General features: G+C 46.1%; 1 protein-coding gene across 2 annotated transcripts in view; it reads right to left on the bottom strand.

Annotated features, from left to right (window-relative positions):
* Positions 1-26051, bottom strand: part of GPC3 (glypican 3) — a 145799-nt gene that overhangs the window by 51662 nt on the left and 68086 nt on the right. For both annotated transcript variants that reach the window (XM_027645516.1, XM_027645517.1), the window contains exons 4-5: positions 8150-8283; positions 5191-5316 (exon numbers count right to left, since the gene is read on the bottom strand). In XM_027645516.1, coding sequence (XP_027501317.1) covers positions 5191-5316; positions 8150-8283 — 260 coding nt within the window. The remainder of the gene's footprint in view (positions 1-5190; positions 5317-8149; positions 8284-26051) is intronic.

The raw sequence follows: 26051 nt of genomic DNA, 5'->3' as shown, positions 1-26051 counted from the left end.
ACTATAATATTCATAGGAAAACAATGGGAGTTTGTACACAACCTGAAGTCTCCTTCCATTCTTATTTCAGTTAAAGTCAAGACAAACAGATTATGGAAAAATGGGCAAAACCTGAGATGAAGCAGCAGGCTTAACAGAGGAAGATTCATGATCTTCATTTCTGAAATATTCTGGAAACAATTATGGCCACTCAATAACCCACAGAATTTGCCTACTATCCTTTCACTGCAGCTTACATTTGCTACAAAGCTGTGTTTTATGAGCTCAAAAAGTTATACAGCCCCCCTCTTTGGGGACTCCATTGTATCAGATATTTTGCAGTACTGCCAGAAATAACCAAACCCTTCATGAACTAAAGGGTTATTGCTGGCATGGAATTTCCTTTGTTCCAATTACAGAATCTCATTTTTCTGTCTTGCTTCCAATTGTGCTTTCATTGTTTATGATTTGTATGATTAAAACAAACCACGGTACGTTGGCAACAGCAGGGAAATTTGAGACTTCCAGCTTGAAGAAGAGATTTGGCAAGGTGCTAAAAATATATTAATTTTGAATTGGTACAAAGAGAACATGAGTTATGCTGGTGATTTAGATTAATGTACACATTTGTCTTGAGAAATTTGAAAATGGCAATATCTAACAGTAATGCTTAATGTGCTTACAAGTTTTGCAGTGGGCAGATGTTGCTGTCATTCTATTCAGAACAGCTTGAAAGGAACATACTCGTGTAAGCAGATTATTAAACTCTGAGAATCTAGATTTTAATAGGCTTTTAGTATTAAATGCTGCAAACCCCTGATACTGTATATAAGGCTCAAATCACCTTTGAGATTCCGATGCCTAGCTCCCATAAGAACTGAGGTGAGTTTTATATCTTAGCACCTACTTGATCTAAGCTGAAGGCTTTAAATGAGCTAATTATTCAGTCGGGACTCCAGTGATAAGAATCACTCTCTGGTTTTTCTCTACACTGGATGGAGATAAGGGTAAGAGAGGCTGGACAACATCTCACCACCTCACCCCACCAGCATGAGGTCTGGTGAGAGGATGGGGGATGAAGACAAACAGAGGCAAGGAGGGGCATTACAGAAACCCTTGCTTAGACAGCTTTAAGTAGTTGCACACCCACCCTGTCTACACGTCTGTCTCGGGGAATTGCCTGGAATTGAGCCCAGGAAAGCTGCAAAGAGGTGTACAGGGATGCAAAGAGACAGAGGAAGATCCAGCAGGTCTGGGCCCCACTCAAGTGCTGTGACCCCTCAATAAGCTCTTTGCAAGTGGTAAAATGTGCCATGTGTGGCATTTGCTGTGACTCTTTGTGGCATCCCATAAAAGCACAGTGTGTTTTTGCACACTTTGAAAAGTGTGAAAAGCAGGGATGTGTTGCCTTTTATTTTTTCTTCCCTCTTTGGCTTATCTTCTTCAACCACACAGCAACAGCAAAGCAAAAGACACAGGTATTTCTCTGCCCAACCAGAAAAATTAACCTCCCTTGTACAGTTCTTGCTGTTTGCAAGCCATTATTTCAAGGCACCATGTCCTAAATCCACAATAGGGATGGCAATCAAATTCTTAACCCAAAGATGAAACCTCAGGAAAGAGGATAAATTCTTGCCATTACATTGTCCAACATGGAGAAGTAAGTGACCACAAAGGATCACAAAGTAAGACTCAGTAAAAGAAAATAAGGGATGAATCATATTAAAAAGGCTGGAATACACAAAGCACGATGAGTGACTCATCAGCAGAGCACATTGCATGGCAGCCCCACCACAAGCCAAGGTGTAGAAAGCTCTCAGTCAAGTGGGTTCTCAGAGCTCTTCATCTGAGGGGGCTTGCAAGGGGCTGCACCAGGCAAGGAGTGCAACCAGTGCATCATAACCTTTCTCCATCGGTGGGAAATCTCAGAGCCAGGGATGAAACGAGAACATAACTCTACAAGTAGAGTTGGACCTACTCTGCACAGGACTGCACAAAAATGGTTCTCTGTGTCAGGAGGAAAACAGGATTAAATACTCCAGCCAGTTGCATTGCACTGGAGCCCCAGACAAACATGGTACCTTCAATCAGGGCAGAGGGAGTTAAGGGCAAGGAGGAAACAAGAGGACAGTTCAAGGCTGTAATTGGGAAATGAGACCCAGTGGAAAGGCATTGAGCGTGTCCGGCCTGTGGGGAGGAGGGACATTCTTACTGTCTGCGGATAACAAAGCACTGGCATAAACAGGATAGAGTAAATACTGATTCAGAAAAACCACAAGAGGAGGAGCACAGGGTGCAGAAGGGGCTGTTTGCGTCAAATAACAGGATACACATTGTCGGTATTATTTAGTACTTGAGAGCATTGGCAAGGGGCTGTGAAGTTGCTATTCCAGGCATGACTTAATATGTTATTGGAAAAGGGCTTTGAATAACTAGCAAATTTTATTGTGACAGAGAGATCAGAAAACAGACAAACCAGTAGGGCTCCTCTTTAACTTAATGAACGCTCAGGTACTGCATTAAAGATTTAAGAGGTAAATAACCACAAACCCTTCAGGAACACCACCAAATACTAGACATGTCCATATGGATGCTCACACCAACACTGCAACACTCAAGCAGTTTTATCCATCATCTGCACAGCACAAGACATTGAAACACATGGAAACACCTCATCCAGCCAAAACATCGCTCTCCCCTGGTCTTCACCTGGTGCTGCAAAACTTTCAGCAGCTTTGGCAGGTGCTTTCTAATCAATCCAGGAACCTCCTGCCCTGCTGTGTTGTCCCTCCAACATGCATCAGGTTGGCTGAAGCCTTCCATGAGGACCAGGGCTTATGAACATGAGGCTGCTCCTGTCTGTCCATAGAGGGAGGGCCTCATCCACTCAGTCTTCCAGGTCTGGTGGCCTGAAGCAGAGCCCGACTATATCATCACTGTCCCTGCCCTCCTTTTAATCCTGACCCAGTCAGCCCCTCATCCATTCCCAGGAACTCCATGTGCTCTAGCTGGTCACTCACATAGAGGGTGACACCCCTTCGTCATCTACCCTGCCTGTCCTTCCTAAAGAACTTGTATCCCTCCCTTCCAACACTCCAGTAATGGGAGCCATCCTACCACACCTCTGCCACCCTTCTTTCTGGGAACCACTACACATGTGGGGCAACTAGCGGGCCAGCACCCTGAAATTAATACTAGATATTCAAAACACAAAAAATTTCTTGCAAAAAGTGGTAACGTGGAGTCTGGTGACCAACAAGCCCTCACCAGTCCAGCAGGAGAATTGCTGCAGCCAAGCCAGAAACGCTCCAGCACATAACACACATTCTCAGAGCTGCTTGCATGAGAGCTCCCACGCCATGAACAGCTGCTTGGCTCCCTCTTGGGGAAAACACTGAAATAAAGGAACTGGCAGTTTGGGGTACTTGAGTACCATTACCTTAAATGCTCCTGATTTTCAGGAATCCTCCCAGACTCTCAGAAACAGATGCTAGGCTGGGAAGTCCAAGCACTTGAAGCAGACAGTTTTGACTCAGCATGAAGCAATGCAATTGGCTTTAGAGATCATTTTAACTACGTGTTTGCTTCTATTTGAAACGTTCCACAAATAGGTCCTGGGAGAGGAGCTCCCTGGACCATTACCTTAGCTCAGCTTTATTTAGCTGAGTTCTCCCAGTAGTTTCAGTGGCAAAAACACCAGCAGGTATGAGACACTTTCTCAGCCCATGGAGCAGAGGGCCACCCTGGGAAGTGTTACAGCTGCAGATGCTAAAAACACAAGGTGGGAACTTACATTTGAGGGAGGATCTGGACTCAACACCTTTCCATTGCTACCATTTCACCCAGTTGTGGCATCATCAGAACCTGGACCAGGGCCACTGGCCATGGCCCCAGCGAACTGTCGTAAGAAAAGATCTCACCCTAGGTCTTCCTCTCCAGAGCTGCAGTGTTTATAGCTCTGCTTGAGAAGTTCTAATTAACAGTCAGTGAGACAATATTGAAATAATCTTTTTTTTTCCAACTGAACTTCTCAGTTAGGCATGGAAACACGAGATTTTCCAGAAATAGGTACCAATAGAGGACACATTTTTCCTTAGGCAACGTAAGTACATTTTATTAAGCGTGTGATCTTAGATGCTTGAGTCATTTTTTTTCAAAATAGAGTTTGATGCTATTTTGGTCTATTCTATGTTTCAGGTCAGTATTGCAAGTACAGGCTAATTACCACCTGAGGTTACTGATCAAGTAGTCATAATTAATATCTCAACATTTCACCACTTCTTGATTTTATTTCTATTTCTTCCCTTATGCAAATTACTTAATAGCAAAGGATGCTTTGCAAAGTAAGGTGATTAGAGGAGATTTATGTATAATTATAAAAAACATTTCCAAGTTCTATTTCCACATTATTTAACATTCCCGAGGGGCATTTTTTGCAAGAGAAATTTCCATTTCTGTTAACACTTCCTTCCCCTTTATGCTATGAATTCTGCATTTGCCTGTCTCCATTAATCTCACAGCTACCAGCAGAACATCCTCAGAACCAGTGAGTGGGGCAGGGAGAAGTGGCCAGGGCATGAGCTAGACCTTGGTGCGAATGGCTCAGTCCAGAGAGGACAGCCAGGACTTGGTGGTGGGAAGACTTGGTCAGATGGCAGCAACTGCACCACCAGAGCTCAGTGGTCCTGACCTCCTCCAGCACTGAGACATGGCAAGGAGAAACTCAACAAGGTGGTCTTCCTTGTCCCTCTCTGGGTGGGGCAGGGGATGCCAAACACGCTGCACTGCTACCACTGCATGGAGCCAGGTTGGAGACACCCCTACCCCAGGCTGTGCATGGTGGCAATGCCCTCATTGGCTGCTCCAGAGGAGACATCCCTGGCACTGTGGTGCACTTTCCCACGGGAGCATGGCTGTGTCAAGCTGCTGTTGCTCTCCTGTCTCTGGCCCACCACTGCCAACCCACCCTGACCTAAACCAGTCAAGGATGCAGGGTTTTCACTGAGCAGAAAACTCAGCGGAGGGCAGCACACAACCACTTCACTCCATGAAGACCTTGCACATCCATCTGAGCTGCAGCACAGCTGGACACTTGCTCTGCACAAGGTTCTTAAGGGAGTGAGTAGTGTCCTGGTCACAGACTGCTCAGGCACCTGGTTAGGAAAAGATAAGCAGTGATGGGGAGAGGGAGGAAAGGGAGATGTGACTCACCTCTCCACAACTTCTTGTCCATTCCAGCAAAAGGTGTCATTCTGAACAGCAGAGCTGTGGTTGCAGATGTACTCTGGCAAGCTGCTGTAAAAACTGCTGTGAGACTTCAGCTTTGCAATGAGTTCTCTGGAAGAAAGGAGGGGAAAATGATGCTCAGTTAAAAGAGGAAGAGAAGATGGGTTTGGTGCATTTTAACCAGTGAAAGTAATCACACAAACACAACAAGAAAGCAGCTGAGTGAAAATAAAGCATTAGGCATCAATTTTATTTCTGACCTCAAGTAGCTCTTTGCACTGTCCTCTGATGTTAGTCAGTCAAAGGCTGAATCTGTGTTTTCTAGGGCAAAATCTGCTGGTAATGGGGAGGGATACTGGGGCAGCAGAACCTTGGACCAACCATGCTGCAGGCAAAAGCCAGACACAGTCTCTGCACTCTTCTGGCTCCTAAGGAAAGGTGCCACTGGCTGAGGTCATGAATATATGGGGTACATCTGAGCAGCAAGTGCTCAGGCTGCCAGCAGTCCTCTCCACTTTGCAGAAGGCAAGAGAGGCCCTTTAGGTACTTTGCCTGACGTTGGCCATCCAGCATCCCTGCAAAGGCAAGTAGCATTTCTGATGGCAGACCAGAGCAAGCACTCTCAGCACAAACCTGTACACACAGGTAACGCTGTGTCTCATGTTGCACCACCAAAAGTACACGATTTCAAGGTGTACACTGGGTTGGACACGGGGTCACATTTGGCGTTCAAAGGGGCAGGTTACACTCACCAAAATGGCTCTGCCCCAGGAAGGCACAGGAGCAGTGCTTGCACCAGACAGAGGGGATCTGAATCAGGCTGCACCCTGACCCTGCACCCTTCCTTCCCAGCACCAAGGACCTTTGTCCCCAGCGAGTCACCTTCAGCAGTGGTCCAGAGATGCCAGGACACAGGCTGACCCCAGGCACTCTGACAGCTGCCAGAAAGGGGACAGGTGCTGTGGCAGTGGGATGTAACATCCCCCCAGCCCAGTGTCCCCCTTAGGGACACTCAGCAGCTGTCACCAGGAAACACCAGCGGATTTAATTAGATAAATGGCATCAAAAGTATGATAATATGAATAGCAGGGACTGGAGGCAGTAAGACTTGGCCTCACAGTCTCCTTGCTTGGTTTCAGCATGTTTTCTCCTTTGGCAAAAGTTTATTTCTCACTCTCCTTCCTCTCTGGGGGGAGGATGAGGAATCAGCACCTGGAGCACTCTTAGGGCCATCCCCCAGGTGCCGCAGTGGGGGGACCTCCGTGCCCTGCCAGCTGGGGAGAGCTGCCCTGCAAGCTTAGGCAGTTTGGTGTGCAGAGCGAGTGCCCAGCTCCCTCTGTCCCTCTTTGGTTTGGGATTCCCTCTCCAGCTGAAGCCCTCAACAGCCAGCTGGGGGCAGGCGACACAAGGAGAAGCCGCGAAGGAGCATGTGCTCTGCGCTGCCTTTTCACGGCCAAGGAGCCTGTTCCTGCCCTGGTGAGACCAGCACAGCCCCCGCAGGCAAAGCTGCAGCCCGTGGAGGCCAAAGGCCAGCCGAGGTCTCCCTCTGGCCACCACAGCACATCCTGCACGGGAATTGCAAACACTGACCAGTCTGTCACTGTCCATCACAACGAGTAAGGGTTTGTCTGTTGAGTCGAAGCCTCTCCAAAGGGTGGGAATTCAGCCCACAGCCTCCTGCACAGATCAGGGTGGGAATTCAGCCCACAGCCTCCTGCACAAATCAGAGGGGTGCTTCAGATAGTCACCTCCTGCGTGAATCACCTCCTACATCCATCTCCTGCACTGGCCTTACATCTGGGCAGGAGGTCCAACCAACACCATTTGGCAAACCAGAATGAGGCAAGACGTGGGTCTTCAGTTAGGCCAAACCCTAAGCAGGACAAGCCTCACTGCCCATTGCACCCAGCTCCTTACATCCCAGGCACTGCCTTGCTCCCCTTCCACAAACCTCGGCAGCCCTCTGGAGAGCAGATGGAACAGAACTTTCCTGGGGAGCAGAGTTTCCTGCTGGGCAGGGAGGGGGAGGGAAGGGAGAAACTCCTCTGTATCTGCAGGTATGAGCCCACGTAATTCATCTCAGCAGATTTCATTAGACTTCAGATCCTCAAAAGACATCTCCGTCAGAGCCTGGGCTGTGTAACCCTCCAACATGTTGAGACAACAGAGGAATGCAAGCCCTGGTGCTGCATCTCCTGGGAACCATATCAAGAATGTGGCCCTGTCAGTTTTCAAAGAGAAATCCATCCAACTTACTCTATATCCCCAGTTTCAAAAATTGCCAAGCTTGCCTGTTTCTCTTCCACAGGGATTTTTCTTGTGTTCAAGACAGCAGTAAAGGCACTGCTTATCTTTGGGTGTGCTTTCAGATGCAGGGGATAGATGCTGCTCCCTAACACACCAGCATGAGCCCACCTAATTACAGCTTCTGTGTACGGGGGGAAGGAAGCACAAGGTGCAGTGTCAGCATTGGAGGCACCCGCTTCACTTACAAAATACTCAGTAAAAGGCTGTTAACATTTCTGAACTGCCATAAAACACTACACAAAAAAACATGAAATGCACCCCCTTTACCTACACACACAGTGTAACACGCAACATTTCAAGTTGGAGAGACCATTTCCACCTGTAACTATGAGTGTTTCTGGCACTATAGCAGTACCCAAGAAACCCAGACGAGGCATTTGGTGTATGAACCTGGGTGCCTGGTGGATTGCAAAAAGGAAAACAAAGATGGAAAGCAGGAGACAGTTTTATAGATTAAAAAAGAATGCACTAGGTGAGAAAACCCGTGTAGACACCTCGCTGCACTTCAGAGCCAAAACCAGGCTTATGGGTAAGGGAAATAAGGAGCTCTCTCATCCACTTCCACAGGGCCATCCCATATGGTGACCACTCCTGCAGCCCATCCAGCAGGCACCACACTCAGCCTGAGTGTTCTCACCTCCTCCTGCTTGACAAAGTTTCTTCTTGCTCAATGTGAGTCACCTTCAGAACTTTCTTGTCAATGAAAAGGTCTTCAGGGTAATTAGCTGATCGAACCTGTCTCTGCTGAGCATGGCCGCATAACCGGCTGATCTGGAAAACACAAACACAGCAGTGTGAGGAAGCGTTGGGACTCAAAGAACTCCAGGAAAATAGCCGAGATGCACCCTGGCACCTGCACAGGAGCTGGTCTGTTGTCCTGTCATCCCCGTCTCGCCCACAGCTCACACACACATCTAAAAGCAAACTGCTGCCCTAAGGATACAACCTGGTTTTTGTACAAATACCTGTCCTGTGGGAAGGAATACAGGAAGCTTCAGGAGAAATTTTTGGGCATCAAAATGCCTTTGTGGCTATCAAAACCCTTGAGCTGCCTCTGTGACCAGCAAGTGTTCCTGTGTCAGGTTAAACTCATGCTGGCAGGAGGGGTCTAGAGATGTTGCCTGCTCCTTCCTCGCAGAAAGCTGCAGCATCTCAACTCTATGCTCCATCTCTCCTATCAGACTTTTAGGAAACACCTCCCCTCTGAAGGTAAATCCTAAGACTCTGGTTCTGCATCTCATGGCAGCTTGTCATCTGCACAGGCTGCACTGCAAATACCCAGGGATAAGCATCACACACATCGTTACTAATTAAAAGACCCAGGGCCTAAAATACAGCAAGCATTGTGGCCACAGCCCAGTCATACCCTGGGAGGTCTTGATTAACAGGGCTCTGCTAATGGCACAAATTAGCTCATTAGCATACAGATGATTTGGTAAGTGGCTGCAGCAGCGAGGGAAGGAATCCCAACCACCTCGTTAAAGCTCTCTCGCATGGCCACCGTCCCGAGACTCGTCCAGCAGCACTGCGGCCACCTCTGCAGTCCTTGCTGCAGGTGGATTTGCAGTCATCTCCCTCTCTGGGACACCACCAAGGGACAACTGTCCCCCCATGGCACAACTTGCCACTGTGATACTCGCTTTTTGACTCACCCTGTGCTGTTCTGCAGAACTCATCCATGTTGGGTTGTGAAGGGAGTTTGGCTGATTATTGGGACCACAAAGGCACTGCAGCTAACACCAACTTCCCTTTCTGTGAGCCTCATCCTACCTTATACATTCAGATTTGGGACCAAACATATACCCATAAAATGCCCGTTCCTTGCAGAACCTCATTTATCTCCATGCCACACTGAATCAAGGCAGTCAGCTAAACTCCCAGTTAGCTGCACACTGGAGGTTAAAAGCACACCCGCTGCCCAAAGCTACAGGCATCTGATGTGTAAAGAGAAGAGATTAATTCTGTTCTATTACATCCTGCATTTGGGTGGGCAAATAAATTAGTAATGTCACCTCTTTCATTATCAAGAGCAGCACAGTTTGTTTGCTCAGGCTGCCATACAACAAAGTAAAATAGAAACCTCCTGGGAGATGGGCACTGCAACTTCTGGTTCACAGCACGGTGGGAATAGATCCTGCCACCAGTCCTTTTGCACCTGCAGTTCCCTCTGCCAAAGCAGCCCCTCCTGCAACTGCCAAGTGAGCAGTTTCTGCAGCATCCTACCTGTGTTTTTCTCCTCTTCCCTCCCTTGGCTGTGTCTCCTCTCCACCATGCCAAACCCAAGTCTTGCAGAAGAATGTATCAGCCCTACTGCACTCCCTAAATCATGTAACAGGCTTCAAACACAGAGGGAGAGAGTCAGAAAAACGACCACATTTTGGCCTTCCTTTAGCACTCATCCCCCTCTCATAGGATTTGCAGGTAGTCCTCTGAAGCAAGCAGACAGGAATAGGAGGAAAACATGGGACAGCAGGAGACCTGGAAAAGGGCATTTGAGACCTGAGACTCCACCACTGTGGAATGGGTCTCGACATCCCGTGCCCTCTGTGCTGGTTAGTACCAACATCCCTGCAAAGGGCAGGTCAGCAGGAGAGTGTGAGGATGCACAGGAGGGTCTGTGGACTTTTCCCCTCCAGATGTCAGAGTTGAGACTGGCCATGAAACCTCTCCAGGGAAACACAAGGTACACAAAAGCTCCAGGACAGCAGATAAAGAGGAAGCAATGCCACAAAGCAGCATCGTTGCACCCACACTCTGGATGGGCATGTAAAGTAGAGGAGAGAACTGGGAAAAGGTCAGATATTTAAGCTGCCGTTTGTGATCACTCCCTTTGATTCTTCCCAGCTCTTTCAAAAGCCCCTCCTTCCCCTTCCAAAGCCTGGCTTTCAGCTGGCAAAGCCTATTGAACTCCGAGAGAAGAGCAAGTCCAGGATCAAGGTTTTTTCCCAAGAATGCAGAGAGGCACTGAATGGGAGGGGAGGATTGGAGCGACAGTGTGAACAATGGCACCACCCCAGAGTGTGTTCAAATGGCAAAGCAGCCGGGCAGACCAGGGCTGCCTCATCTCCCACCCAGCACCAAAGGAACCTCAGCCCCTCTGCTCCCAACTCCTGCACAGGAGCTGCAGCTCAGCTGCATCCTCACAGCCCCACATGGCATCTGGATACCATGGGCTCCTAGAATTATGGGATCATTAAGGTTGGAAAAGACCTGCACAATCATCAAGTCCAACTGTTGATCATCAAGTCCAAGCATTGGTCACTGAGTCCAACCATCCCTCCTGTGAGGGATGAAATCACAAACGGGATTGCGTTAGCTGTGGCATGGGACAGCAGATGAAATATTCATGGATAAAAGGTAGAAAATTTGAGCAGTGCATCCAAGTTTTTACTTATTTATTTATTCAAGCACCAACTAACCTTTTCAGGAAAAGAAACCAACCTTGCAGCCCATCTTGTGAAGTCACAGTGAAATGGTTGTCACCTTTTAGTCAAACAAAAACCCGGCTGAGATTTGAACTTAAAATAAAGTGAGTGAATGTATAAGTAACAGATTGCCTGCTCATTTGCAGGGGCAGCATCCTGTGCGCTTCTGGGGGGAGGGAAGGATTTCACAAACCATCTGCCAGAGTCTGCTGGGCCACAAGCGGTCCTAGGACAGCAGCTCAGAAATCTTATTTCCATCTTTCCCTCTTTTTGAGTCCCCACTGCAAGCTCAGGAACACATGAACACTGCTTCCCAGTCTCTTCCTAACCATGGCTATTTTCAAGCAAGCTCCAAAAAGTCCAGAAAAATGCCACTGCAGAACAGTCAGAGAAGGGACAACACAAGCTCAGGCCTTGGAGAGAAAAAAAGTGTGATGCTTCAGCTCTGGAGGTATCACCTGCTCTGGCAGGAGCAAGGACAGTCAGCTCCACAGCACAGTGGTGTGCCTGCAAGAGGGGCAGCAATAGGAAGGCAGCATATCTGATGGCATGTCCCAAACCAGTGTCAAGCCACAGCGGTTAATACATGGTTTCCTCCCTTTTTATATATTGCCACGCAAATATAAAATGCAAAATTCAAAGCCAGTTGACAGAATGGAACTGTTGGTTCTTCTCCTCAGGCTCTGCACACTATCAGGGGCATTGTAAATATACACCAGCCCTTATCTAAAGTATAGTCACTGTGAGAGCTGTACAGTCTCTTAAGCCATGTCACAGGTCAGGCTGAAGTTTGACACACCAGGCCACAAAAAAAATTGCATAAGTAAATCAAAGGGTAGTGTGTTTTTTAGGCAACAGGAGTTGGACTTTTTGTTTGTTTTTAAAAGAATCTGCCAGTCCATTGAAAAACTGTAGGAAGGGGACATCAGGCAAGCAAAACCCTCCCAAAGACCTGAGCTTTCACAGGCCCCCAAAGCCACCGATACTTTAACAGCCAAAGCAACATTTCCCTACCCCAGCTCATTAACAAACTCACTAATTACCCAATTTAATTAGCGTCCTCCATGCGAGTGTGACCCAGGCCACAAGGGGAACACTTTGCCTTCTGACAACCACTACCCAGTGCTCCATTTCTTTTATTCCAGCCGCAGGGAGGGACCATCCTCACGTCAGGCACAGCTCCTCAGGCACTGCCTGTGGCCAAGGTTCCCGTGCCCGATGGGGAAGCAGCTGGCTCCCAACACCCTGGGGAGTCACACGCCGTGTAATGGCTCTGCTTTAGAGGGAACATTGATTTGAGAGGAACACAGGGACAAAGCTAATGGAGTAGCACTATCAGCCCATTTTAACGCTTCCACATTAATTTAAGATAAGAGGCGCCTGAGGACTGCAGGGAACCTGCGGCTGTGTGGGAACGATGCACAGTGAGCAGCCAGGGACCAGGTCTGCCACTGCAGCTGCTTCCAGCTGGGTCGATCACATGGGTGTAAAGCACAATACGGATCCACTGGATACCTGCAAGCACTCAAAAACTGGGATGACTGAGATAAACTTAATTTCTATTGAAGAAATAGTGCCCACAGTACCAGGTTCTGTGCAAGGATCAGAACTTCGGTGCAGCTGATGGAGGGCAGAATCCCCACAGGCACTTCCAGCCTGGCTATGGCAGGATGGCATCACTGATACCACTAAGGCTACAGATGGAACCTGCTCTGCTGCCCAGGTAGGAGGGAGTGGGTCCACACGGGGCAAAAACATCTTGCCCTGCCCATCAGCAAGCAAATCCAGGGGGGCAAAGGATTGGAAAGCAGCACATGTGATCCTCCTGCCAATCTGAGCATCGCTTTTAAGAATAAGAATGTTTTAAAGGTAACTTTCTAGATGATTAAAAAAAAAAGCTAATCAGCTTCCCCTTAGACAAGAAGAGAGTACATCAGACACTGCTGGATACCTGCTGCTGCCACTTTTCATTCAGCCCAGGTGCTCCACTCTGCTCTAAAGGAGAGCTTGCTGTATTTGACCTTTGCTTAAACTTTATATGGAGTTTCCATTTGTCTTCTCTATGAACTCTTCTACTTACAGATTCATTCTCCAGGAAGAGACAGTATTTTTTTCCCCTCAAGGGGATGGCCTCATTTTTGAAGATTTCCTCCTGCAATCTCCTCTGCTCTCTGGAGTTCACATAAGTCATTTTATACCTATTCACAAGTTTCCTTTGGGAGAAGCCACACATTACACTGAAAAACGATTAACTGTTATAATTGATTTGAACACAGCCTCTAAAAGGGTGATTTGCTACAGTACGCACAGAACATCAAGAGACCATAGAAATCAAGAAAACATTTTGTCTTCAGAGGAACCAACTGGTGCCCACTAAATGCTGAGCATCCTTGAGCGATATATCCCAGTTTGACCAGTGAGGCTGAAAGCCTCAGTACTGCAGCTGCCTGCATTGGTGCTTCTTCCCCAATTCTTTTAACAACCTACTCCGCTACACATCACAAGTATTATTAGCATTATAAAGATCACATTTGTGCCCTGTTTATCTTCAAAGTCACCATAAAAGTGATCCTGAAGTCTATTACTCAAGTGCTGCTATAGAATTCCGCTTAATTAAATTCTAAAGGGCTTAAACCAAAAATATACATTGCGATGATGTGGGATAGAACATAAACTTTTTAATAGTAGTAACCAAGCCGATTTACCATTTCTACAGGTGTAATAAAAATGCTAATATATGTTAATGTTTAGTCTGTGGTTAATGTTTTGTCTTGTTAATTTCCCCAGGGCTTTTATTACTGATTTAAATCTGCCACACTGCCCCAGTGATTGCATCGCCTTCCACGCTCTCAAACGAATGCTGATTAACGGGAGCGAAGAACATTTGGCTAGGACAAACACTCTTATTATATGCTTCTAATCATTATATACATTTTGTCAGGAAGATGGGAAAGAGATAATTCCCAGCTCCCTCACTCTTCTCACAGCAGAAAAATATGATTATGGGCATAAAAATGAATTTACAAGCCTTTATTCTAAGAAGCACATCATTATTAACTAAGTAATGATTCTTCTTCTGGTTTCAGGCACTCAAGCAGAAAGAACAAACTGAGTATGGTAACACAGATGTCTTCTATGAGCACTTCACTAAAATTCCTCATTAATGGAGTACTAAATGTTATTAATCAGCTCTATAGTATTACAATCTCCACTATTGAGACTGCAAGGATTACATAAGAGACAGCACCCTAACTCACTCATGCAGAGCAGCAGGAATCGTGGGAAGTGACCTACTCTCCATGCTGAGGAGAAGAGCATTTAATAATGCATCACCCTTAAATAATGCAATGCTATAATGTGTAAGATGCACACAAACACTAATGCTTAAAATAACAGAGTGCCTGTCACACCAGTGCCCACGGTGACGCCCAATACATGCTGCAAACACGCGCTACAAATGCTCAGAGACCCCTGCAGCCACCAGTCCAGGTTACACCAAAGGCCATCACCACCTGGTTTGAAGATCAGGTCTTCCAACTCTTGCAGACCTCGAAGGCATTATGGAGGTATTTTTAAAAGGAAGTATAAGTTCATATTTCAGAGAATCATAGAACGGTTTGTGTTGGAAGGGACCTTTAAGATCATCTAGTTCCAAATCACGATTCCCATCCTTCATGTAGAGCATCACAAGACATTTTGCAGAGGTTCAGTGTCACAGCAGGAACACAGGGCCCAGGGAGGATGGATAAGTGCTCCCTCCCTGGCCTCATTTCTTGTCTGCAAAGACAGCTGTGACCACCAAAGGAGAGAAAAACAAGAGGTGGATCAAGATGCAATGGAAGAGGAGCTAACAGCCCAGCTGCCCTTGCACACCCCAGCTGCTGCTCAAGGCCCTCCCCATGCCCCAGTGTGACCCAAGGGATAACTGGGGCTGGTTCTCAGGTCAAGGAACAGGATGTGCTCCCCATGCAGCCATGTGTATTGATGTGACAGAGGTGACACAGGAGCTGGAAGGTCTGAGGCATCGCATGGTTACTCAGTCACTCTACCCCAGAGCCTGCATAAGGGCAGCCCAGCAGGGCAGTGGGAAGCACAGGGGACTTTTAAAAGATTTCAGTTGATAAAGGTGCCAATTGCTGAAACTGGATGATTCCCATCTGCACTTTGCTCTGCTGTGCCAGGGTTCAAATGGCTTAAATCAGACAGAGACAAGCGCTGTGTTTCCAGTGGCTGTTCCCGCTAGGACACACCAGCCTGTCCCCAGGAGAACGTGATGCCCAGTGTACTGTTCATGTGCTGCAGCACACAAGGCACCTCCACACTGTGTCCCACCACCTCCACTGACTCAGCTTCTCCCAGTGCAGGATGCCCTTTCTCTCAAAGGAACCATGACCTCAGCTTGAGTCGAGCCCTTTCAAACCTACACAAAATAATGCAAACAAGATGTTTCTTCTTTCTGGCATCCCCAGCATGGAGCATTTAATCCACCAAAGAAAGCTGCTTTGTGTTTAAGCAAAAGGCTGTTTATTGTTATTTATAGGTAGAGAGGAAGTCAGACTAAATGATCACAGTTGTTCTTTCTGCCTTTATAATCCATGACATATAATTAAAGCACAACTTTTCAAGTTAGCGTTTCCCTCCAGCATTTTGTTAATTCCATATTTAACAAAAAATTTGGTATTTCAGTTCAGATGGTTAGACTAGGCAGCTGGAGCCCCAGCTAGGGCTCAGACTCACCCAGCCAACCAACTGGGAGAGCCAAGAAAAAAGCATTTTTTGCTTAATTTTCAGCATACACTTAAGCAGTTTTCCCAAGTGGAGATATTTCCTGGAACAGAGCCCCATGGCATACTAATGCACCATTATGGTTTCAAGTTGGATCTGTGCAATCTGATGTTTCTTAGACAACCAAACTAAGACTTTTTTCTTGGAAGGTGAAGTCAGCCTTGCCTGGAAAGTGACAACAGAGCAAAAGGGAAGATGTGGGAGCAAAATCCAGAGAAAAACAGAGCATGTTAGACTGACCAAAGCCAGGTTCAGGAGCAAATAGTGACAGCACCCAGAGCCAAGCTCCTGGTGAAGCCCTGAGCCCCCAACATGTTTCATGGCTAATGAGGTGGCATGGTTGCTTCTGACCCTGGGCTGCTGCTCTGCCTTTGGGACTGATTCCCCAAGGAGGCTGAAGATGCTCCAAACTCCAACAGCCAATTTCCACATCAGCACTGATTCATCTAACCTGACAGAAAATTTGGACTCAAGGCAATGAAGCCCATTTCTGCTAAGGGTGCTGAACACGTTGCAATTATACAACTGCGTTTTGTGCACACTATAACACACAATTGCTACTACAGGTGCCTAGAAGACCTTCCCATTGCAGGCAATTAAATCTGCTCCATCCCAACAGACTGAGAAGCAGGGAATGGGCTTGAGGGATTACCAGCTCCAACCAAGACCTTAAAAAAAGCCATCACTGGGCAAAGCCAGGCAGTACAACAGCTCCAGGCAATCGCCGTGCGCTTGTTATTTTCCTGCCATGGGTTAATCGGTTTCCTTGGCAGATTTCTGTGGGTTTTAATATTGCGCCGTGTTTGTGCCTACGGCACTACAGCAAGGAGCAATCCAAGAGAAATAAATTCCTAGCAGCTTCATTTAGAGAGGAAAAACAGATACCTGCCATCAGTCTGGAATGTGAGCCGGCAAGCCGGAGTCAGAGCCTATAACGGGGTATTTAACAGCAGTTGTGTCAGCTGGGTTGCAAATGTGGTCAATACCGACCAGTCCCTCTTCCCCCCTCCAGCCATGAGCACAGATTCAATTATACTTTGAGAAATACTTCATTAAATAATTAAAAAGCTACTGCATTACTTTTTCCCTTTTTTTTTTCTTAAACCAGACCGATTCAATTTTGGAAGTACAAAGCCATTAACATGTGTCAGCTAGCAATTAGCTACTGTACACTGTTTATTCTTTAATATAATCTTTGAGTAGAAGGACAATATTCTTAGAAACGCAGCATTAACTTGTTCCTCAATGACTTTAATATGGCTCTTTTCAAATTACTGCTCATAAAATCTCAGGGAAGAAAAATTTACTGATGATATCCCATCTCCTTAATTAGTTCTCTCTCTCTCTCTCAGCAATCCAATAGCAAGTGTAATATTTATTTAAAATAGAGCACACGGGGCTTACTGCTAAATCTGCTTTAACTGGTGATGTCAAAACAAGCAGGTAAATGCAGTGCCTGCTTTGCAATCTGCACAGACCATGCTCACAGGCATACACAGTTTTTTAGATTTATATTTCAATAACTGCTTGCACTGAAACCATCCCAAAGGTTTTTACACCAAGTGGTTTTTTGCTATAAAATGCCCTTCTCCCTTTCTATGCTGAATGGAAAACTCTTCCAACCCCAAAGGATTTGGTACTCACCATTCCTTACCACTCACCCATCCCTTACAAAGGATCATCACCCTACTTATTTCAACGTCCCCATAGGAATAAACCCCCCAGCAGCCACCTTTTGTTCCCTCCATCCACCTTTCTCTTTCCAAACACCTCTCTGCTAAAACAACAAAGCTGGAGTCACCAAAGCTCACCAAATCATTTGAACAGTTAAACTGTTGAATTTCTTCAGCAGAAAAATTACAAGAATTTATTTTCCACCGAAGCCCAAAGCAACCCCACAGCACATTATCCAGCTCCTGGCAAGGGGGGCACGAGGCTCTCCCCATGGCCAAGCTATGGACCTTCCCAAACAAAGCCAAAAATAGAAATGTAACAATTGTCATTAACGGAAAGCAGTAAAAGTATCTCTGCACAGCAGAGATTAGCTGCTGGTAACATTAATCTAGTCAAGGCCAACAAAGGGCCTGGGAAGGCCGTGTTCTTTTTTCATTGTGTTTTTTCCTTCATCTGTTGAATTTTTCTTAGTTTTGAAGATGCCAGATGCATAGGAAGGTTTTTTTCCCTGACAGTCAGGCCTAACCTAATCCAATTAAGGGTCAACACCAAGATAATACACTAAAAACGTGGCAAACAAGGTAAAAAGGCTCCCATTAGATTTTTGCCCACGATAAAGGAATTACATTTTCCCAAAGACAAATCAGGCTTATTGAAAATGTAAATCATTCTTTTCTGTAAAGATATAAATATCTGCAGGGCTTTTATGAGATTTTGTTGTAAGACATCTTGTTTTCACATGTACTGCGGTTAGAACAATTGAATTACAGAATGACTTACAACGTTAGATTAGTTTCTGCTTGATTGAGAATATCTTTATAATGGAAATCGGTGTGCGCTTTTAACCTCGTTACAATGCTACATGTCTGACTAATGTATTAAAGTGACGCATTTGACAATAGGCTGTTTTCAGACAGAAATGAAATTAATTTGACTTTATCACAACACCTTTATCAATGTCATCGAACTGAGGATTAATATTTGATTATGAGAAGTGAATTCCAATAAACTGACATACAACAATTCCAAAATGAGGTGGGGAAAGCATTGGATGGGGAAAAAAAAATAAAACAGACTAAACACTTGAAATGCATTTTGTTTATCTTCGTTACTTTCCACACACCTTGGAAGTTGTAAGCTGGGCATTTCCACAACTCACTGAAAAGATAAACATCATGCACCAAAATCTACAGGTAGTGTTACTGAAGTTCTTTCTGGCTCCCAGCAATGGGAATTGCATGAAGCAAGGCTCAGAGATGTCCTTCCTGGACATTTTTCAGCATCTTCTGGGTAAACCCTTTGGGGTCCATCTGCTCTGAGCTACTGGTGCTGTTTTGCTGCTCAGGGTCATCCCAGAATCACCTCATGCAGTTCTCACTGTCCTCAAGTGTCCTCTATTGCATGGGTTTTGGGCTGTCCCTCAGGGAGGAGACAGACAATGGATAACTTAAATACCAGCACAGGCAGTGGAGGTATCTACAGAAATACCTGCACTCTGGCTCTCTGGAGAGAAGCAGTATGAAGTTTATCTGTACAATGATACAGATCAATATGTGCAATCCCAGAGTTAATAAGCTTTAGAAACACATTTCTAAATAAGCATTTAGAAAGACAGTCACCCCAAAATTATCCTCAGTAACCACCCAGATCACTTTTCTCTCCAGGTCAGTGGCTGAGAGTATCATCTCTGCCGTTGCCAATAGCGTGGAAGAGAATTGGGTGTGGAAATTGATTAGGTTAAAAAGATACACCTGCATAAAGAATTGCAAAATTCTCTAACAGCTGCCTTACTTTTTCTTTCCTTTTTCTTTTTAAACATTAATAACTCTGCCAAAGTAGCTGTAGGCTGTCGGCGCAGCTTTCTTCAGCCACCCTGCACTTGCTTAAACAGATTTTTGGAAAAATAATGCAGTTAGCAGCAAACTTCACCTTCTGAAAGTAGGCTTCATGCCCTTGGGGGCCTATTAGAGGGCAACACAACAGGCAGGGATGGAAAAGGTCACCAGTTCATTTTGCAGTAGCCTGACAAGGCATGAGGACACAGCAATGAGGGGTGCTGCAGCAGACAGACAAAAAATCCGCCTGAATTGTTTGTTGGAATTTTTCTCCCAGCTAAATGTATTCGTAGATGGCATCTTTCATGCCTGGTACCTCAAAGCCACTTTACAATAAGATGTAAAAAAGATATCATTCACAGCACCGCACACAGGCAGAGAATTCAAAATGAAGCAAACCACTCATTGTAACCCAGCCCTTCATCCTCTCCAGCGCAAAACAAAACGCCACTGCTCCACCCAGGCAGCTCTGGGCACTATTTCTGCTTTGCAGAGGGTCGCTTTTAAGTTTCTGGTTTGTTCTTGGCTCATTCATCAGCATTGCTAATGGGAGAGATAGTTCTAGTTTTAAGACAGCAACACTCACGGGGGTTACTGTCACTGGAAGTAAACTCAGCACGGTTAAGATGAAGGATGCCCGGCGAATGACCCCGGATGGAGGTCTTAGTGGAAACTGCAGTCATGGATAATGAGGCCAAAAGAGGGTTTAGCGTAAAAAGCACAGAGAGATGGATATTGGTGAGCACAAGTGTGGTGTTGCAAAGCTGCAGGTCTAAGCAAGGATAAAAATCTTCAGGAAAGGAAATGGGCCAGAATGTATTTTGCTAATAAAGCATCTATGTTAATAGAGGTTGCAGGAGGCAGCAGTAATCTGGGCAGCAAGCGAGGGAGCTGTGTCCACTGGGCTGATACTCAGGGGGTTTATCTCTCTGATAAAAGGAAGATATGTGGGCAGCTTTGAGAGAGAACCCCAGAGGCAGTTCCACCATTCACCAGTAAGTGCACAGGGCAATGGCTTTTCTGGAGGGACAGTCTGGACCAAGCTAAATAAGAATAAAGGCAGTTAATACCATGGATATCACTTTTTTTGTGAGCTCCTCAGAAGCCAGATGGGTCAGCTCAGACCTCAAAGTCTACTGTTTCTGTCATGCTTCAGTTTGCAGCATCCTTCAGGTAAACCAAATCTAAATCTTAGCAAGGACCTATAGCCTAAGGCTGGTTTAACTCTGAAGGAAATTCAGCTGTAAAGCTCATCCGCTAATACAGCCCCAACCTTCCCCGTTCAGAGGGGCAGCTCCTCCCCAGGCAGCACCTCTCCCACAGCTTTTGAGACAGCAGAAGCCTCAAGACACCTGGAGGGAACTTTCTGACACTGTGATCTTCGGTTCAGACTGAAACTCAGGTTTTTTCTGCTTAAATCCAATCTACTTCAAGACCTCACATTATGTCCTTGACCATTACAATTTATCACAAAATGAGACAGTTTGAAATTTCAAAGTGTAAAGCTCAGAGCCCAAGGACCAGGCACCCCCACACATCCTCTCCTGCAGTGTGCACAGCTTGCTTTGGATTACATGGTCACCAGCTCCTTCCTCTCCTACATCCCAAAGCATCCCGGGTCCAGCTGCACAATCCAGCTGTGATAAGGGATGAGAAAAGAAGATGCTGCTCTGTGTAGTGAAGAAAGCTGCAAAACATTGCAAAGCTGTGTATCCTCATTTTCATTTGTTAAGACCATATTCTGCCCCACTACCTCTCTGTGCTCTTTGTACTGATGTCAGGGCATCTCAGAACCAAGTATCTTTTTAAATGCTCAGGAGCCAGTTGCAAAACAACAAATTAGCTCCTCCACTAAAACAAGGAACAGGCCAAGCCACGGTACATGTAGACAGCTACACAGAGCCAGTAATTAATCTGCATGAGATCTTTAGGCTTGTTCTGACTCCAGCTTGGAAAAAATGCCAGACATCTCATCACATGCAACCTGTGTGCATCTCACTCACACTGCAGCCAACACATGATCTGAAGCGAGATCAAGCCAGGCTCAGTGGGTGCTGTGTGATATTCCCACCCATAAAATGCAGAGGCCTTAAAAAGCTCCTTTTCAGCTGCAGAGTAGTGGGGATGAAGTTGCCACCAGCCGAGAGATCTGCCTCAGACTGAAGTCAATGAACAGATTCATGTGAGCTTCAGTGCAAAGTTGGGTTGGACATCAAATGTGCTGTCAAAGGATGCTCCATGTGCTGCCACGTGTGCATGCAGGGAGGAAGGGGCACTGTCAGCAGCTACCTTCTACTTTTAATTAAAAAAAAAAAAGGCATTACTGCAAATTCCCTTGAAATGGCACAACATGCCAGAGGCTAGAACACATCCAGTTAAAAGGACAGAGGGAGAGCAAAAAAGGATAATGCGATATAAAAGTTTACAAACTGAAACAAAATCAAATGCTATTTTTAAATTATACCTGTGCTGATGTTCAATGGCACCTTCTCTGGCTTTGCAGTGACAGGTTTGAGCATCAGTGGCCACTGCTTCCACCCAGCAGCTCTGCACAGTGCCACACACTCAGTCTGCTTCATCTGGACCCAGTTCAGTGACAAATTGACTCAGAGCTTCACCATGCCACCAGGGCAAGCAGAGGGCAGACCAGCATGCCACTCTGCCCACACTGGACCCCAGCAGGAAAAGGGCAAGGCTGACCGAAGTTCATAACAGTGTGCTACCTGTGTCCTCCAGAGGCAAAGCACTTGTTAGCAGTGAATTAATTAATCGTGACACCAATGGCCTCCCTCCCCAGGCCAGACAAGAGGCAAAGCTTTCACTAGGCTGAGAATAACCTCTGAGTCTCACTCCCTTAGAGAGGCAAGTGATGGTCAAGAGCATTCATGCCAAAGTCCCTTCCAAAAATGAGATGCAGACCCTTAATTTGCTACTGTGTCTTTGATTACTAAACCAGAGACTGAAGCCCAGCATGCCAAAGTAGCTGGATCAACATTGCTGATATTGGGTTACGAAAGTGCAGGCATGAATAATTTTTGCCCTTACTCATTCAGCACCAGCCAAGCCACCAACAACATGGGAATTTCTAGCTTAAAATCAACACCTGGGAGTTCAGCGCCTTGCCATACACTTCCACAAGTATCAGAAAATCTTTATTACCTGAAACCTCTTCAGACAACTAATCATAGTACTCCCAAGGTCTTTTCACAGGAATGGGAATGCTGCTGATACTGCCCTCAGTAATAAGGTTTATTTTCATCCTGCAGGGGGAACAGATGCTTACTTTACCACACCTTATCAGGCGCCTTACACTGCCTATCACAAAATGGATAACAAAAGTACATTATACACACACCTTGGGACAGCTATAAGGGGGGGTCTGAGATCACTGAAACCCAAAACCTCACCTGTATTTCCAGCTTTAAGTGAAAAATGGAGCTAGCTACCAGTGAGCATTAGAGAATAGCCTGAGGATTAAACTTCGCCAATAAAGAACCTGAAAATACAGAGGCTGTACATCCAGCTGACTATCCCAGGAGTAATGCCAACAGAAAGCAACTCGCATTAAAAGTACAAAGAAACCAATCCCTGCATCTCAAAGGGAAGGACTTTGCGAACACCACTGTAATTTCAAAGCTTTCCTCACAAGTCTCTTGCCAGCTCTAGCTCAGAAAGAAAAATCCATTAGCAGATATGAAAACTCACTGGAGCTCCCTGCTGCTGCATCCCATCGAGCAAAGTAGCTTCCAGCAAGTTACCAGGTGAGACAGCTCCAAAAGCAGATCCCAGAGAAAACAGCTCCGGCATCACCGTGCTGACAAATGCATTAAATCACTGTGCATGGCAACAGGTGATATTTTCAACTCTGCATGCCAAAAGTCTCTCTATTTTTGATTTTCATCCCTGTGTATTTGCTGGTAGTGCTAACCTGTACACCAACTGCAGAAGAGCAATGCTCCTCTCCATGGTGATACAACTAACCAAAGTACCTGGTTATCTTCACAGCACGCTCAGGGACTCCCTGCCAGGATTCCCTAAAAATCTAGGGCAAACAAGCATCCAGCTTGTCTCACTCTGTTCCTGCCTGGGGCTCCCCTGGCAGCTTCCCAAGGCCAGCATCAGAGCTAGGTTCACACCAGGCACTCTACCTGAGCCAGGTGAGGTGAGCATTCCAGCTTTGGGATAACAGCAAACTCAGCCTGCACTGTGGCATCACCTCCACAGCACCTCAGCAGAATGGTTGCATAACCTACTTAACCCAGACCTCAGCAGTCTTTTAAAGGTGTTTATGGGGAAGTAAAACAGCAAGGATCCTCTCACAGGACAAGCACATTGGGAATTACATGCTGTTCTTGTATGGCACTGGCACCCTTCCTCCAACCTGCTCCCCTCAGCACAGATGCATGTGAATGGTTGAACAAAGGTCTGGTTAATTTTGCAATTTAATAGGATTTTCTAGAAACTCAGCCATCAATTCTGGGTGGAAAAAAAAAAGGCTTTGCTGAGCTTCCTGCTCTTTTCTTTCTAGGCAATGCTTGCAGGTAGAGCTGCACACTTCATCCAACTGCAAGGGGAACAGCAGGGGCTGGGCAGCTCTCTCTCAGCCCTTCTGTCTCTGCCTCTGTCCCTTCGGATGCAGATGCCCAGGCTGGGACACATCTGCCTGACAAGCCTCAACTAACTGAAATCTCTTGATATTTTTTTTTTTTGATGGTGAGTTGCCAGTGTTTTTCATAATGTACTTTTTCTATGAAACTTTTAAGACTAATCTTGTATTCCTTTGCAACCTGTTCTCATTCCCAGATTTGGTCAATGTTACAGAGACATCAGCTCCACAGTGTCTTCTGTACCCAACCATAATTACACAAAGACATAAATGTCCTGCCAAGCAGGGAGTCCCGCTGTGTGAGAAAGGATTGGCAATTGCAGCTCCGTGTCCAGACAGAGAGGCTCCACACGACAGCCAAAGGGCAGGAGAAGTTCTGACAACACCATCCAAAGGGTTGGGAGGGGACACATGCCCTGCTGGGCACATAGGAGCAGCCAAATTCCACATCCCTTTCACACCTACAGGGCTTCCTCCTCCTCAAATGCAATACATGGCTACAGCCTCACCCCAAGACCCCCCCACACCTTTTTTGGTTTGTGTCTCACTGTGCTGTGAGTTGCCTGTTGATTCCCACTCTCTTGCAATGGATTCAAAACCCTGACGAGTTATGGAGTGGAAAAAAGCATTAAGAAAAATATTTCTGTAGATAAATTAATATCCATGTCAAATCAGCAGTCTCCACACTTCAGCCTTGTAACCTTTCAAAATGATTTTACAGTGCTGGCTTAAGGTAGGGAACCCTGTCTTTTCAGTGGATGAAATTAGCTGAATGGTCACACTCAAACAGTCACAATCAATGTCTCAGTGTACAAGTGACAAATGCCATTCCTCAGGGGTCGACACTGGGACCAGCAATTTTCAACATCTTTGTCAGTGACATGGACAGTGGCATCGAGTGCACCCTCAGCAAGTTTGTCAATGACACTGAGTGGCACAGCTGATGTGCTGGAGGGAAGGGATGTCATCCAGGGGGACCTGGACAGGCTTGAAAGGTGGGTCAGGGCAATCCCAGGCACAAATACAGGCTGGGCAGAGAATGGATTGAGAGCAGCCCTGAAGAGAAGGACTTGGGAGTGTTGGTGGATGAGAAACTCAACCTGACCCAGTAATGTGTGCTTGCAGCCCAAAAAGCCAACTGTGTCCTGGGCTGCATCAAAAGCAGTGTGGGCAGCAGGTGAAGGAGGTGATTCTGCCCCTCTGCTTTGCTGAGACCCATCTGGAGCACTGCATCCAGCTCTGAGGAAGGACATGGACCTGTTGGAGCACGGGTGAAAAAGGTGATCAGAGGGCTGGAGCACCTCTGCTATGGAGACAGGTTGAGAGAGTTGGGGTTGTCCAGCCTGAAGAAGAGAAGGCTCTAGGGAGACCTTACTGCACCTTCCAGTACTCAAAGGGGCTACAAGAGAGCTGGAGAGGGACTTTTGACAAGGGCATGGAGACAAGACGAGAAGGAATAGCTTCAAATTAACAGAGGGCAGGTTTAGATTAGAGATTCTTGACTGTGAGGGTGGTGAGCCCTGGCACAGGTTGCCTTGAGAAGCTGTGGCTGCCCCATCAAGGCCAGACTTCACAAGCCTTTGAGCAATCTGGTTTAGTGGAATGTGTCCCTGCCCACGGCAGGGAGTGTTGGGACTTGATGATCTTTAAGATCTGCTCCAACATAAACCATTCTATGATTGTAACCCCAGAGGAGATCAACTATTAGCTATGCAAGACACAGACAGATTGTTTCTCTTGTAATTCCAACAACAGTGAAAGCATTAACTTTTAGAAGTGCTGGGATTGAATACTCCATTAAGCTTTTTTGTACTGCATCTCTCCCAGTTGCCTTGGTTTGTGGTAAAAAGCACAAACAGATGGACTAAAATTGCTCTTCCCTACACTGAAGATTAAAACATCTACAAGAGGTGGACATACTAGGCAGACTTTCAACCAGGGAAAAAGTGGAAGATTGGAAAATTAATATAGATATAGCCCTAGACAGCAAATTTTTTTCCCAATGTGCCCTGAGAGTCAGCCTCCTTGATAAAGTATTTTAATAGCATGGTTTAGGGGTGAGGTTTTTAAACAGACAAATTGTAGAAATAATAAAGCCCTAACACACACTACCACTGACAAATTAGCTACTAAAGCAAGGCTTGGGATGGGAACTGTTTACTGCCATATTACTGAATTCACTCCTCTGCATTGCTGTTTACAGACCAGGAACAC

Source organism: Corapipo altera, unplaced genomic scaffold (assembly GCF_003945725.1).
Source record: "Corapipo altera isolate COAL_440 unplaced genomic scaffold, ASM394572v1 65, whole genome shotgun sequence".
Lineage (NCBI taxonomy): Eukaryota > Metazoa > Chordata > Aves > Passeriformes > Pipridae > Corapipo > Corapipo altera.
The sequence above is the reverse complement of the archived record's forward strand: the minus strand, read 5'-3'. Positions and strand labels throughout refer to the sequence as shown.